The following is a 13,156-nucleotide window of genomic DNA, read 5'->3' on the forward strand; positions in this document are numbered from 1 at the left end:
ATGGAAGATCTTGCTATCTGTTTCGGTCACCCTGTCAATTTGCCTTTCAAACAAACAAAAAATAAGTGAACTCTCCAAATCCTCACTCACTATAATTCCAAATGATAGGAAACAGGCCCAGCAATCTACCCAGGACCCAGACTTCCTGCTGGATGCTGGGCGAGCCTCCACAAAGACAGCATGGGAGCCGCGACCGCCAGCACAGGACGCCCAGGTCTCACCTCACCAGGTCGCTGGGCTTCTTGAAGCTCTTGGGGCAGTAGGTGCAGCAGTTGGCGTGCTTGGGCTCGGCCTCCAGCTCCGCCTGCTCGTCCCTCAGCTCGCTGATGCGGTCCTTCTCGGCAGCCGACTGCACCAGCACCTTCTCAGACACCGTGGCGCTCTCCTGGGGCTGGATCCTGGCCAGCTGTGCCGTCTCCTCCTCGGTGAACGTGATGACCTCAGGGCGGGGCTTTCTTGGCACGTTTCTGTCTGAGCCGTCCTCCTCCTCCATGCCCACGCCTAAACCAAACACAGCACCGGAAGTCACTTGACGCTATAAGGACGTAAGGTGGATTCAGCCTCATCCAGGTGCTCCATCCCACGACAAAGAGCTGCCTCCTGCCCCATCACCTCTTCCCTGAGAAACCAAACAGGCCATGAGCAGAAGTCGGCCAGCACCAGGAGGTCCCTGGGCAGCACCAGGAGCTGCATGCGGTGGGGGTGACTGCATCAGGGGGACTCTTGGAGAAAGCTCCACCCACAGCCTGGCTGCAGGCGCACTGTGTTGTCAGCAACTGCCCAGGTCCACACAGGCTCCCAGCACTCATTTACTAATGAGGGCACAAAGTCAATTATCACCAGGAAAAGAAAGCCAGAAGCCTAAAAACGGGAGACCCAGCTGATCTCTAAACAAAGAGCCTCCAATGAAAAGACTGTAAAACCAAGTGTGTGCATGTCTGCGTGCACACGTGTTTTCTCAGTTGGGCGTAAGGGTTCATTTCCCTTGGTTCAAGGAAGAATAAACTGCTACTAGCCTAAAACAGGCTGAGGCTCCTGTCCAGTGGTCAGGACTCCACGTGGACACGTGGTGGCAGGCATCCTGTGCTTTGGGGCCAGGGCTGCCGTCCCAGCTCCATCCAGAGTGCAGCCTCCTGCTGACCCTGGCACATGGCAGCTGGCCTCAGTTCCAGGCCCTGACTTGAGTCTGCTCCAACGGCCCACGCTGCCACTGGCATCTGGAGAATGAGGCAGTGGATATGACCTCTGTCTCCCTGCCTTTCCAATAAAACGAAAATAAATAAAAATTAAGAAAATATACGTAATAGGGAAGGAAATAAAATCTGATTGGGAACAGGGATGCCATTAATGCATGAAAGACTTTGAAAAGTAAAATGCAAGGGATGTAGTAAGCTAGACTTCCACCTGCAGTGCCAGATCACATACAGGTGCTCCCTCATGTCCTGGCTGCTCCACTTCTAATCCAGTTTCCTGCTAATGGCAGTGAAAGCAGTGGAGGATGGCCCAAGTCCTTGGGCCCCTGCAGCCACATGGGGGACCCAAGAGAAGCTCCTGATTTTGGACTGGCCCAGCTCCAGCCACTGCAGCCATTTGGGGAGCAAACCAACAGATGGAAAATGTCTCCCATTCTTTTTGTAACTTTGCCTTTCAAATAAAAAAGAAACTAAACCTTAAAAAAAAAAAAGAAGAGAAAATGCAACATAAAGGTGAAATAGCAAAACAGACAATGGCTAAAACCTAATTAGTGATTTAGACAGCTCAGTGACTCAGTCATCACTGGCCAGAAACCTGCAGCTCCCAGCTGGGAACCCTGGGGAAATCTACAGGCATTCACAATGGTCTCCAGTAACTGGCAAGACTCATGCAGACGGTGCCCAAAAACACAGCCAGACAGGACAGGAAGTGAGCTCGGCAGCTGAGGTCAGGGACGGCGGATAGGAGGCCAACCACCAAGCAGGTGACTTCCACATAGGTACATACAGCTGTGGCGGAGGCCCCAGGACAGCCCTGGAGCAATGCTTGGGACACCGATTCCACAGCACTGGCAGCTTCCTGGACCATGGGGACACACAGTGAGCGTGGGGATGGGACATGTTACGTCTGGGCTGGCACGAGCTCCAGGTGGGACACCCGAGCTGATGACACGTTTTGATTCATCTGAGGGGAAGAAGTCACTTTCTTCACCCTTTGCTAAATCTCATGATGGATTTTCAAGGCGGAAGTGAAGGCTTTCAGGGTCCTGCCTCCTGCAAAGTCGGAGCTCACAGCAGTACCTCCTGAAGCTGGGGGACACAGGACACACGCCTCCAAATGCAACAGCAACTTAGACTGCTCTGTTCTGGGATGAGTCTGGGTACCACGCACAGTTTCATCGGACCCTGAGTCCAGATGAACGCAGAGCTGCAGGCTGGGCATTGCAGGGGCAGAGGGCAGCAGCCACGGCAGGGCTGTGGGCTGATAGCTCCCCTCCACACAGCGTCCTCAGGAACTCACAGATCTCTCCCCACAAGCACCAGGCACCAGGCGGCGGCCCATGGCTCGCACTGAGGCCAGCACCATTCACAGCACTCAAAGGCAATGTGTTATCACACAGTGTGTGTGTGGATGCGTGCGCAGGCGTGCACACACATTCCTGACACCAACATCATCTGGTATACACCGAGGGCATGTGGACGCGGGCAGATTTTCCAAGGTTTAGCTGGTTCCCATACAATACAAGGGAAGGAATTCCGTCAGCTGTCCAGTGGTCTGTGCCGCCTGTGAGAGAGGGCTGTGCGGGCACTGCTGCTGGCACAGTGTGGCAGAAGGTGCTCTGCCAACACCAGCTGTCTCTGTGTTGGGGAGAGAGCAGATGCCAGCGGCACGTCCATCCCCAGGAAATGGCACAGCACAATGGGAAAGGGCTGCAGGTGGTCCCCCGGCCCAGCGAGGATCAGGGCTGAATGGGGCGCACACTGGAGAGAAAAGACGGCACATCATCGCCTTCCTTTAAAAACCCAAGCCAACCCTGTGAGCCCTGCCTCGCCCAGTCCATGTGGAGGGATGGAGGCAGGCGAGCTGGGTGTGAGGCAGGGCCCATAGCACTGCCAGATGACTCCCTCACTGCACCTCTGGGCCATGTGCAACGAACAAGCATGCTCTCATAATCAGAAAACAAGACAGTTTAAGATGTAAGGTGCTACTAAGGCCAAGCCCTCCCCAGCCAGGCGGAAACAGCCATGGGTGACCTGGGTACAAGTGTATTCATACGCCACTATCCAGTTAATCAGCGAGACTGTGCGGGCAGTACCTCCTCCTTCCGTCTCGCCAGCTGTGGGCGCAGCGGGGGCCACCACCTGGTGCCTCTTCATGTGTTTCTTGCAGTGAACAGTGGTCCGGAAGCCCTCCTCGCAGAAGGGGCACTTGTAGGCCTTCATGCTCACGTGTGTCGCCATGTGCCGCGTGAGGCTGCCATTGGTGGTGAAAGAGGTGTTGCAGATGCTGCAGCGGAAGGCCTTGACCCCTGCGGCGGCACAACAGCAGAGACACGGTTGGCAGGAGGGAGCCCGAGACAGTCTCCAGCTGCGACAGGAGAGGGGCTCTGTGCAGAGCGGGTTGGCTGGCTTACAGGCCGTTAGAACAGAGTAGGAGAGAACGGTGGCCCCCCAGAGTGTGCCCTTATACCAGCCAGGGCTCGGGCGGCCTCTCCACCCTCACCCACAATGTGTCTCAGGACCTTTCACCCCTTGAGAAAGTGGTTTTCAAATCCATCTGAGAGACCCCGTCGCTCAGGACAGCCTGTCCTGCCCCCTCATGGGCAGCTGCCCTCGGCGAGCCTCTCCCTCCACGTGGAGGCCAGCTCGTGGGCCTGCCCGCCCCGTCTGAGCGCATGTTCTGAGCAGGGTATCTTCACTGAACCCTACCAGAACACATGCTGACATTAAACATGTCATTCATATGCCAAATAGATACAGTGGTTGTATTAAGTGCAGGCAGTATATCTAACGATATTTATCACAAGCCACATAGCTGATAAAGGTGGAGCAGTCAAAATACATTTTATACAAGAACTCTTACAAGTCAATGATGACAAATGAACAGAGTTGAAATAGATTATTTCCGAAGAAGCACTTGAAAAGATGCTCAACATCGCTAGCCATCAGAGGCTACAAGTCAAAGCCCCAGTGAGATGCTGCCCTCCCCAGAACAGAGCATCAGGAGAAAGATGGCTCAGACAAGCACTGTCAAGGGTGTGGAGAGCTCAGAACTGTGCTGTCTGCTGCGAGAGGCAGGAGACGCTAAAGACACTGCCATCACATGGCCTAGTAATCCCATCCCTAAGAAGGGAAATGAAGACAAAGTTGACACACAGCCTCACATGCAAACGTTCAAGCAGGATTACTCATTAACAGTCAATAAATGGAAATGACCCAAATGCCCATCAGGTGTCAGGAGGACACGAGGTGAGGCGGAGTGTGGTAGTCATCAGGAGGCAAGCACGGACACATGCCACAATCCGCACGTGTGGCCCAGCACACACCGTGTGCTGGGAGAGACTAGCAAGACCACCTGCTGCTTCAGTCTACCGGAATGTGCATAAGAGGCAAATCCATGAAGTTGGAGTAGACCAAGGACTCCCCGGGGTTGCTGGAGTTAGTGTAGACCAAGGACTCCCCGGGGTTGCTGGAGTTAGTGTAGGCCAAGGACTCCCCGGGGTTGGTGGAGTCAGTGTAGACCAAGGACTCCCCGGGGTTGGTGGAGTCAGTGTAGGCCAAGGACTCCCCGGGGTTGCTAGAGTTAGTGTAGACCAAGGACTCCCCAGGGTTGCTGGAGTCAGTGTAGGCCAAGGACTCCCCGGGGTTGCTGGAGTCAGTGTAGGCCAAGGACTCCCCGGGGTTGCTGGAGTTAGTGTAGGCCAAGGACTCCCCGGGGTTGCTGGAGTTAGTGTAGGCCAAGGACTCCCCGGGGTTGCTGGAGTTAGTGTAGGCCAAGGACTCCCCGGGGTTGCTGGAGTTAGTGTAGGCCAAGGACTCCCCGGGGTTGCTGGAGTTAGTGTAGGCCAAGGACTCCCCGGGGTTGCTGGAGTTAGTGTAGACCAAGGATTCCCCAGGGTTGAGCACGCAAGAGATTCAGATGTAGTGGGAGGTAGTGACAGCTAATGGGATGACAAGAACGTTGTAAAATTAGACAGGAGTGAGGCTGTCAGACTCAGAACATGTGTCCATGCAAAGTGGGTGATCCCATTGGCATGCGATGACACCACAGGGACACCCACCACCCCATCAGCATCAGAATGAACCCAGGTTCCTGTCACTGTGTCTGGGAAGCAGTGCAAGACAGCCCAAGGCCTCCCACACCAGAGGCCCAGGAGTAACTAGCTCAGCACGGCTGCTGAGACTTGGTGAGTCAGTGTGCAGAGGGGAACGCTTCCCCCTCCCCCCTTTCTTCACCATTCCGATGCACACATACAGAAATCCTGTAACAATGGCAAAGAGCACTAAAGGCAGACAGTGACCTGTGTGCGTCTTCTCGTGGGACTTGAGGACTCCAGAGGAGACGAAGCCACGGCCACAGAGCTTGCACTTGTAGGGCTTCTCCCCGGTGTGTGACCGCACGTGCTGCTTCAAGTGGCTGGACTTCTTGAAGCCTTTGTTGCAGTAGTCACACCTGGAAACCAACACAGCACTCAGGTCACACTCAGCAGAACATGGCCACAAACACAATATTCGAGAATCTTCCCTGACAGCCATTCGACAACCAAACCCAACTTCCAAAGCCAGCAAGCGTTCGGAGGTTTAAACACAACAACAGGACGCAGAGTCAGTAACTAATCTGGAGAGCATCTGCAGGCTGAACCCTATCTCGTCTCCTGCACACGGACATGTCAACAAATGGGAGGGGCATACATTCTGCACTACTTCCTTCACAGCGTGCTTAGACCCGGAAGCCTCCTGTCCCACACTCAGATGCAGACGTTTGGTAAAGGCTGCACCAAACAGACCACACTGGGGCTATTTCGAATAAAGTATCCAAAAAGCTGCACATTATTGCACTCTCAATTATTACCAAGGGTTGAAATAATTATAAACTTCACAATTCCCATTTATGTATCAAAAGCGTATTCCACTGGCACGTGGCTATTTGTCCACGCCTCAGTGTTAGCTTACAGGAGGTGGCAGATGAAGACTGGGCACTAGACCAAAGGCTGCACATGTGTGAAGGTGTGTTGAGGCCTCACTGCTGTGTAATGGAGTCTGCCGAGGCTATCGACCAAAAGCAGAAAGCAAGCACCCAACAGGCCCCATCCGACAGAGGGATGAGCCCGCAGTGCACATGGGCAGCTCCTGGTCTCCAGGTCACGTGGAAAGCAACCAGCTGCACAGTGACTGCCACGGAGCCAGCTGGGATCCACCAAGAAGGTTGATGGCGAAAGAGTAACGTCTATGGAACAGTAATGTACACTGACCAAGCCAACTACCCCGACAAGGCAGCACTGGCTGGCCATCCTGGGAGCGCAGCTCTGACAAACAGGACCTTCCCCAGCTGGCTCCAGCCGCATCTTCCACCCTCCCCTAAAGGCCCAGCTCCATGCACACAAGACGGAACCTTCCGGGGCCAGCACTGTGGTACAGCACGTACAGCCCCACCTGCGAAGTCAGCATCTTTCACAGGCACAGATTCAAGCCCCAGCGGCTTTCTGATGCAGCTTGCTGCTAGTGGCCTGGGAAAGCAGCAGAGGACGCCCCAAGTGGCTGGGCCCTGCACCACTGAGGAGACCTGGATAAGGCTCCTGGCTCCTAGCCTGGGTCTGGTTCAGCCCTGGCAGTTTCAGTCATTTGGGGAACAAACCAGAGAATGGAGGATCTTTCTCGCTCTTTAAAACAACAACTAGGGACCACTCACTGCCTGTGCCAAGGCCCTTTCTCCCTCAGGTCGGAGCTGGCCTCTGTCTGCAGTCATTCTGCCCCGGTGTCCAGCAACAGCTTGAACCCTGGAGGCCAGGCCCTGGCCTTGTCCTCAAGAGCATCAGCGCTGAGGCATAGGAAGCAGTTCCAGGAGCTGCGTAGCCTTGACTCTGACCAAGCTCAATAGCGTGATGCCAGCTCCAGGTGCCATGGTTTTGACATCACAGCAGTCCTGGGGATCCAGGGAAAGCTGCACTCTCTCTCCTTCAAACGATGCAGGTGCCCACCCGCATGTGTCCCCGCAGGCTCTGCCCATTCCCAGCGGGTACACCTTGGTCCCTGCGGCTGGCTCATCCTTTGCTCGTTTGCCTCTGAGGGGTGTGGTCAGGATGTGATGCTTTTTGGGACGCACACTCCCTCAGCTCGAAAGGTTGGTTTCTGCTCTGACAACTCCCACATGTGGACTGCCAGTTTGGATTGCCCCTTAACTCCAACCATCCGTATCACTGCCAGCCTGGTGACAGGAACTTGCCTGCTGAGGGTCTCCCCTTCCAGACAGCTATCTCTCCATCAAGATGCATAGCTCAAGCTCCTAACAGCCCCCCTACCCCTTGTCTTTCTCTCACTTCTTAGCCTGCTGTAAATCCTCTAGGTTCTACTTCTAAATATAGCCAGAATTTAAAACCACTGCTTACGGTCACCCACACTTGATGGGCGGACACACAGCCCTTCTAGGCCCACGGCTCTTCCTGTCTTCCTTTTCTCTACTGCCGAGGGAACATTTCATCTCCATGCAGTTCAGTGACTTATTTTGCTTATGCTCTTTCCCCTGCAATCTGAACTCTGCTGTGCCCAGCACATCACAGGTCCACAGTAAACACTACTGGATGGCTGGATGGACAGTAGGTAAGCTGCTGGTGGGTAGACTGAAAACTACCATCCAGTAAAGCCTGAGCAATGTCAAGAAGGAATCACCAACTCCAGCTCCAATGCTCAGGCATGAGCACACGTCACGTGGAGCAAATGAAGTGTGTACACCAAGTGACGGGAGCGCTGCAGGAAAGGCTGCAGCCCACCTGGAAACCCCCGGAACCCACACACCCTTTGCAGCCAGAATCAACACCCTATACCGTGAATCTGCAAATCCGTAAACACCCAGGAGTCCCAGGGCCTCTCAAACTTGCATGGTCAAGTTCGTCGACTTCCAGAAACCCCATGGGAGCTGCTAGACACCCACAACAGTGACTGCAACGTCGCTGAATACAGTTTCTGGGAAAATGACTCGACTTTAGAAGAGCTTAAAGGAAATGAGGAAAATATTAAAACTACGTTGAGGCTAAAGTTATCTCCGTAGAAAATACTATTCACGCTAATTTTCAGAAACATACACTTGGACTTCTCACGGACACTCACTCTACTCCCTGCGCCCCACACCACAGTGTGTGTGGGTCAGAGCCGAGACCCACAGCCGGTTCCGAGCTCCTGCACAGCCACAGCTGTTGGGGCTCACCTGTCCTGGCACACAGGCTGCCACACATGGAATTGTAACATGTTTTCTTTCCCAAAATTTGTGATCCACGCATGGTTTTTTCATAATTGTCACCTCCATGAATGGTCTGAAGACCATCCACTGATGGAGAAGGTGTGCAGTACGTCTTGGCTACTTGTGCCAACAGGCACAGGAGTTCAATGGGGCAGAGAAGCCCCCACAGAGCACATCAGGTGTGGCAGCTACAGGCATGACGTGGCTGCCACAGCCCAGCCAGCTCATCTCATTAATAAAATGAGAATGTGAGGGAACCTATTCCATAGAGTGCCATGAGAAGCACACTGCAAAGCGCTTGGGACGGGGAGGCAGCCTCGCCCTTGGCAGCCGGAGCCTGGCTGCAGTGTACCTGTAGGAGCGCCGGCTCTGATCTTCACTGTCTTCCAGAAACAGGGGACGCTGCGGCCGCAGATCCAGCTCCTCCCGGGGTGGCTCCTGGATCAGCCGTGTTGTCTGCAATGGAACACAAGTGTCAAGTGGACTGCCATGGGTATCCAGAAATCAAGGTCAAGGCCGCACATGGACATTCACAGGAAAAAGCCGAGCAGTCCACTGCAGACACTGTAAGCAACACCGTTGGTCATAATTTAAAACCAATGCCTACTGGCCTGATTTGAACGTACTGGAACACAGACTTTCATTGGCAATGAGATGCTGAAATATTGTTAAAAAATGCTCTGTTGTCAGCTTGACCCTTTCCGACATGAGAATGCGAACCCTGCCTCCCGGGGAGCCTGTCTCCTTTCTTGTCAGAGCCACTTCCTCCCGACAACCAGGGGAGCTCCTTCCAGTCACAGCACAACAGGCCGCTCACACACAGGGCGGACAATCAGACAACCTTCAGGACAGGGGACAGCCACGGAGGGGTACGTCCAAGTGGGGCACAGAGGGAGCTGCTGGCAAGGGTCAGGCTCCACTCACCCTCCACCGCTGTGGAGCTGGGGGCACAGCACCTGTACCAGGTCTGCGGAGCTGTGCCCAGCATGAGCCAGGGGCATCACTGCCAGCAGGCTCGGCTGCTCTCTGCAGAAGCCAGCCCTGACGCTCGGACAGAACTCCAACAGCTTGATTTTTTAGATTCTTTTGTTTTGAGAGTTTGAGACAGAGATCTTCTATTCATTGGCTCACCGCCCAAAATGGCTATGGGGGGGTGGGGGGTGGGCTGGGCCAGGCTGAAACCGGAGCCATAAACTGTACCCAGGTCTCCCAAATAGGGTGAGGGATCCAAACACTTGAGGGACCCTCCACTGCTTTCCCAAGTGCCACAGCCAGGAGCTGGACTGCTAGTGTCACAGTGGCAGCTTCAATGCCACAGCAGTGTATTTTAAGAGAGATCACCCTGCAGCCTATTGCAATGTCATGGGTTAGGCTGCTGCTTGTAATGCAGCATACCACATACACACCAGATCATGTCCCAGCTGCTTCACTTCCATCCAGCCCCCTGCTGATGGCCTGGAAAGGCAGCAGAGGGTGGTCAGAGTGCTTGGGCCCCTGCACCCACTGGGAGACCCAGATGAAGCTCTGAGCTTCAGTGTGGCACAGCATTGGGAGTTGGGGTCATTTTGGCGGGGGGGGTAAACCAGTGAATGAAATAATCTGTCTCCTCCTCTCTCTGCAACACTTTCAAAATAAGTAAATCAATCAGAGAGGGAGGGAGAGAAAGGGGAGAGAGAACAATTGATTGGTCAATCATTTGTATGCATCAGCATTAAAAACATTCCAAAATACAAAATCTAGCATTTCCAACAAGAGATAACATTTTTGAATAAAATGATGCAATTAAAATTTAACATATTAGTCTTTGTAGTATTTTCCTTCTGCCATATGTAAGAGTGTACAAACAAAAATGTTTAGGTTTGTGTGTAGGGCAACATTAAAACCCTGCATTTGTTATTACATAATACTCTCCTGAGTGTTACTCATCCTGGCTTTTAACCAAAAAGGCAAAAGCACATCAGGAACAGTGAAATCTTTCTTTTTTTTTAATATTTATTTATCTTTATTGCAAAGTCAGATATACAGAGAGGAGGAGGGACAGAGAGGAAGATTTTCCGTCTGATGATTCACTACCCAAGCAGCCGCAATGGCCGGTGCTGAGTCAATCCAAAACCAGGAGCCAGGAACTTCTTCCGGGTCTCCCACACGGGTGCAGGGTCCCAAGGCTTTGGGCCATCCTTGACTGCTTTCCCAGTCCACAAGCAGGGAGCTAGAAGGGAAGTGGAGCTGCTGGGATTAGAACAGGCGCCCATATGGGATCCCGGCACATTCAAGGCGAGGCCTTTAGCCACTAGGTCACTGCGTCAGGCCCGGGTATTGAAATCTTTACGTAAAATCTAAGTATCTTAAGGAAAACAGAGGGTTCAATTTATCCTTATTTTCATGGGTGATGCAAGAGCCTTAGTGTGTAGTTGGCAGCACACCCTCTTCAGGAAATCAGTGCTGGGCAATTACAGTACAGGCCACCCAGGGCCAGATCCGTGCCTCCTGCCAGCACTCACCACGCTCATCGCATCGGAGCCAGGGACCTGCAGCAAGTTCTGCTGATGGAAACTCGTGGAAAGCGCCTGAGACTCCAGTGTGCTGGAATCCTGCAGCTGCTGCACAGGCGGGAACTCTGACTGCTGGCTGTACGTGTCCGGCACTGCAAAACCTGAAAAGAGGCAGGAAAAATATCTAAGGGACAGGTCAGCCTTCTGGATCGGGACCGAGATCAGGTAACCAGCACCTGTGCACTAGCTGCCCACAGGCAGAGCCATGCCCAGCACATGGCACTGGGCACCCTACCACAGGCCCCTGTCCTTGGCTGGAAGCCACAGCAGGTATAGGTGAGAAAGCCACTTTCCCAAAGGTCCAAGGGGACCACAAAGTAGCATGTCTGAGTCAAAACATGCGTCAACCATGCGCTGCCTGCCACGACGCATCCGGTCTGTAACTCCAGGAATGCTGAAGGTGGGTCAGAATTAGCTCCAACGCAGGCGCTGCCTACAAGAGCTCAGGGAGACCACCACTGACCTTGTGACAGCCCTGCTGGCTCAAAGGACTGTGCCGCTGGGGTTTGCTCGTCAAACTGCTCCATGTGCCCTCCGAGGGGGTTCTGGCGGGCTGCAAAGCCATCTGAGGACAAGCATGCAGATGACAGGAGACCACACACTGGAAGCCACTTCCCACCTGCCAACCTCCCCCAGGTCACTCAAGGACGCTTGTTAGGGTCAGCCTCGTGGCAGGAGAGCGAAATAGTGACCCCTGGCTGCCCTACTGGAGGGTCAGACTCAAGCCCTGACTACTTCCAATCTAGACCGTGCTAGTGTGCATTCCGGGGGGGTGACAGGCGATGGTGTAGGTACTCAGATCCTTCCCATGAACGTAGGAAAGCCATGTGGAGTTCTGAGCTCCTGGATTCACCTGGCCCAGCCTTGCCTGGTGCAGATGTTAAGAATTAAGTAATGGCTGTAGTGCTGCCTTTGAAGTATAATGGAAATAAATAAGCACTAAAAAAAAAGCCAAGAACTTGCCCTCAAAAAATAAAATGGAGTAGAAACCTGATTAAGGAGCAAGCGGGGCCCTGGAAAACGCGCAGCAACCCCTGCGCACACCCCAACACATCCTGTGACTGGAGGGGCAGGCATGCGCGGGCGATGGCATGCCAGCACGCCAGCAGCAGAGCCCCTGCGCTCAGTGTTCAGCCCTGCTCCCGGGCCTACTGCCCACCAAACCAGACCCCAGAGGGCAGGGGGTACCACCCACATAGGAGAGCCAGGCTCACGTTCTGGCTCCCGGCTTCGGCATCACCTGACAAAGGAGGTGCCAGACAGTAGTGTCAGGGTCTTTCTCTGCCTCTCAAACACATCAACAGTTTTGTAAAACATCAGAGAGGTGGGAATGCACTGTGGGGAGTGCGAAGGGCCACATGACTCTGAGGGTCGCCCTACTCCGGCCTTCCTGAACACTAACCTTCATCCGCTCCCAAAGGCTGCTCAGCCAGCGGCTGGCCAAGGGCCGTGTCCTCCGCAGCCGCGACAGGTGGGGGTCCCAGGTCCAGCATGGCTTCGGGGTCAGCAGCCACTGCGTCAGCCCTGTGCTGCAGCCCAGAGCTCTCAAGCTCCACCTGCACGCCCTGCTGATCCACGGTGCTGTCACCCACGGAGGCGGCCTGCTGGTGCTGCTGCAGCTGCTGGGCGAGCTCGTACCTGCAAGAGGCCGAGGACAGGGGTGCTGTTAGACACTGGCACCAATGCCCCCACCCACTCATCACGGATTTCATTCTGAAGTCATGGTGACAACGCAGCTAAAACTCAGCCACCATGAGCAACTCTCAGGAGAAACCACAGGGTCTCATGCGTTTGGTGCCTTCTCGGGCTGCAGGACACAGCACACACCTGCGTGTTCATGTCTCAGAACGAGGCAAGATGTTGCCTGCTTAACAGTGGAAATCCCAACTCTGATTCTGTGGAGAGCTCAGGTGTCCAAAGAGCCGGCATGCATCCAGATCCACCCAGGGCCCATGCCCAAGCATGCAATATGCCCAGAAAGGGAAGTCACATGCCCTCCTGATTGGTGATCAGTGGTGAAATCCATTTGGTTTCCCACATTCACAATGATTTTGGCAACATACACTTCTGCAAAAAAGTACCTAGCACTGATGCCTCTAGGTCAACAGTCTCTTTTGCAGAGAAAGAACAAGGAGTTTGGCAGATGAACCCAAAATCTTAACAAGCCAACCCACCCA

General features: G+C 54.0%; 1 protein-coding gene across 2 annotated transcripts in view; it reads right to left on the minus strand.

Moving 5' to 3' along the window:
- The window catches only part of ZNF236 (zinc finger protein 236), an 88,937-nt gene that overhangs the window by 32,347 nt on the left and 43,434 nt on the right, over positions 1-13,156 (minus strand). For both annotated transcript variants that reach the window (XM_058676923.1, XM_058676922.1), the window contains 7 exons: positions 12,382-12,617; positions 11,443-11,544; positions 10,929-11,080; positions 8,780-8,883; positions 5,495-5,646; positions 3,290-3,502; positions 222-501 (listed from right to left, as the gene is read on the minus strand). In XM_058676923.1, the coding sequence (XP_058532906.1) occupies positions 222-501; positions 3,290-3,502; positions 5,495-5,646; positions 8,780-8,883; positions 10,929-11,080; positions 11,443-11,544; positions 12,382-12,617 (1,239 nt within the window). The remainder of the gene's footprint in view (positions 1-221; positions 502-3,289; positions 3,503-5,494; positions 5,647-8,779; positions 8,884-10,928; positions 11,081-11,442; positions 11,545-12,381; positions 12,618-13,156) is intronic.

Source organism: Ochotona princeps, chromosome 18, assembly GCF_030435755.1.
Source record: "Ochotona princeps isolate mOchPri1 chromosome 18, mOchPri1.hap1, whole genome shotgun sequence".
Taxonomy (NCBI): Eukaryota; Metazoa; Chordata; class Mammalia; order Lagomorpha; family Ochotonidae; genus Ochotona; species Ochotona princeps.